The following is a 2,600-nucleotide window of genomic DNA, read 5'->3' as shown; positions in this document are numbered from 1 at the left end:
ATATTTTCTTTGTTGGTTTCGAAACATCATAACCACACCCAAAGGTCTTTGACTTAACCACACCCAAAAGTTTTTGACTTACATTCTTATCATGTAAAAATGCATGTTTGCACTTAAAGGAAGATCCAATTAACAATTGTATGACAAACTTGTTTTTGGCAAAAGCTAAAGCTATGGTAAGATCTTGACTCTGCTAAGACAAGGCACACAACGTTTTGGGTGTGGAACGTTAGAAACCGCGCTCTCTCGTGTGTGTAATGAGCCTTAGCTATTGATCAACATACATGTCTTTGGGCGAGTCTGGACGTTTTGGACTATTGATGCATCTTGTATAGTATGGACTCCGGTGAAATATGGACTGCCGTATCATTTTGCAGCGAAATGATCCTCTCCCCCTATGGAAATTGTATAGCTTCTATAGGTGGTTTTGCGTGACCACAGATATCTTTTGCCAACATAAAGCTTACAGACCTTCTGCTTAAGAAAACAATGCTGCGCGCTATTACAGAGAAAAAACTGTGAAGCGACGCGTTTTGTTTTTCCTAGAAAGAAACACATTGCTTTGCTATTTTTTAGTCCGATTTTGTACTTTCTGTTAAGGAGATAATTTGACATGAAGACATGGGGATTACTGAGTCTGCGTACACGGCTGTCCGTGGAAAAGACTTGACGCATGCTCTCACATGCTCCAAGCTACTGTAAACTCACAAGCTGCTGTGACAGAAGTGCAGGTTTCTCTCTCTCTCTCTCTCTCTCTCTCCCAGCACCTGGCTTATGTTTGGTTAACACAAAAACGGCCGAATTATTAATCATACTTTAACCAGACTTTAGTCGTAAATTAAGACAACCACCAGCCTTTCCGACAAAGGGAGCCCGTTAAGGACAAATTTTTACAAGAGGGGTGCCCCCATTATAACCGAGTGCTGTGAACCCGAGATCCTTCGGCTCAAACAAGCTGGTGATCGAGTGCTGACGAGGGGAATGCGAACTCAAGATCGTGAAGAGCTGTGTGATATACTCAGGATTGTTGTAGGGGGCGGCGGCGGCGGCGAGGTACACTGTACGTACTGATCAATCAAGTACAAGTCCGCAAGAAAGGGCCATCAACAAGAAAGCGGCGTGCTCATCATCCTTGGAAAAAACGATGGAACCCGTTTGGAATAGCGTGGGGAGGGGACTAGCCTTCTTACGCTTTAAAGGAAAGTTGCGTACTTGATGATAAGGACTCCGCTTTGCCGGAGAAGGGGACGTCGCCGGCGACGTTGGGTAGCTGCCCCGATCCTCAATATCAATGACTGTAGGGCTGAGATTGATATTGTAATTGACGCTGCAGATATTGTGATCATGGACACTTACCAACGTCGGTGTGACAGTACTACCCTTGAGGCGTGAATGGCAATATCGCCCGTTCATGACTAGATTTTCATCTCCTCTCGGATCGACGTCTGATACAGCAGACACTCCTGTTGATTTGCGTTTAGATGCCTTTTTCATGGGTAGAACAGGAGATGCGCTCGGAGTGGAACGAGGGTCACCCAGGAGTACGCAGTGTTGCTCTTCCACAGCTTGTAAAGCTTGCAATTTCCGGTTCTTCTTGGCTCGGATTCCACAGGCATTACACAGGGACTGCACACCGCGAAGGCCACAGACAAACGCTCAAAAACACACAATATACGACAGGTAACAGACAAAACAACTTCACAAACAACATACAGGGACGAGAAGAGGATAAAAGTAAACCGTGATGAGTATACCTTGGGACCTTCTGGACCACTCCTCCATAACGGTGTCTTGGTTGTGCCACAGATCGTACAAGCCCTCGGGAAGAGACGGGGGATCTCGCGTACAATGTGTGCTTCCTCTTCCCGGCAGCATGAAGCAGCTGCTCCTTCGCTTGTATCGCACTTCCTTTTGCACGAATCAGGAGACTGAGTGTAAGCACTGCTTTCGGATGATTCAGCTGGTGTGGCATTCAATTGATGACCCGAATACTGTTGTTTCCTGTTCGGTAACATAAAACCATGGTCATTCAAGACATTCACCGTCGAAGGGGACGCTGTTGCAGGACAACTTCTGGTAGAGTTGCTCTCATAGAACGAAACCTCGTCAACATTGCTCATGTGTGAAGTAGATGACTTATTCAATCTATAGATATTGTTAGGAGCTAGAGACATGAACTGATCTTGCTTTTCGGTTCGGCTCTGCATGAAGGCATGGGATTGCCAGTTTGCTGGTCCATTCACGAATCGAAGAGGATCCTGAAGCATGACTACCTTGGATCAAAAAGTGGCGGGCCGCCCATGCTTCTCTAATTAGCGACGCTACATGGAAAGCTACTAGAGGGGTTTACTGTGTTATCTGAGTCCTCCATGACTTGTGGCTAAGCATCGTCGTCTTCTGCTTTTTATAAAAGCAGCAGTCATGTAAGAGCGGCATCTAATATGGAGTTTGCGGGCATCAAGATTTCATAATCATCAGTGAGTCATGGTCCCCCTCCCACCCACTTCACCCACTCCACCGTCAGTTCTCTCGCAAGACGGCTTTTAAGCCGAGAAGCTTGTGAGAGCGGATTAAGATTTCTCGCGCCGCTTCTCGACGAG

General features: G+C 46.4%; 1 protein-coding gene across 1 annotated transcript; it reads right to left on the bottom strand.

Moving 5' to 3' along the window:
* Positions 1 to 876: 876 nt before the first annotated feature.
* Positions 877 to 2,389, bottom strand: LOC147641521 (uncharacterized). The gene is made up of 2 exons (XM_086812913.1): positions 1,755 to 2,389; positions 877 to 1,626 (listed from the first exon to the last, which is right to left on the bottom strand). The coding sequence occupies exons 1-2, from the start codon at positions 2,265 to 2,267 to the stop codon at positions 1,072 to 1,074; spliced, it is 1,068 nt and encodes a 355-aa protein (XP_086669039.1). The 5' UTR covers positions 2,268 to 2,389; the 3' UTR covers positions 877 to 1,071.
* Between the last annotated feature and the right edge of the window lie 211 nt (positions 2,390 to 2,600).

The sequence above is a fragment of the Cibotium barometz genome, chromosome 1 (genome assembly GCF_041138505.1).
Source record: "Cibotium barometz isolate CiBa-2024 chromosome 1, ASM4113850v1, whole genome shotgun sequence".
Taxonomy (NCBI): Eukaryota; Viridiplantae; Streptophyta; class Polypodiopsida; order Cyatheales; family Cibotiaceae; genus Cibotium; species Cibotium barometz.
This window is presented reverse-complemented; position numbering and strand designations above follow the sequence as displayed.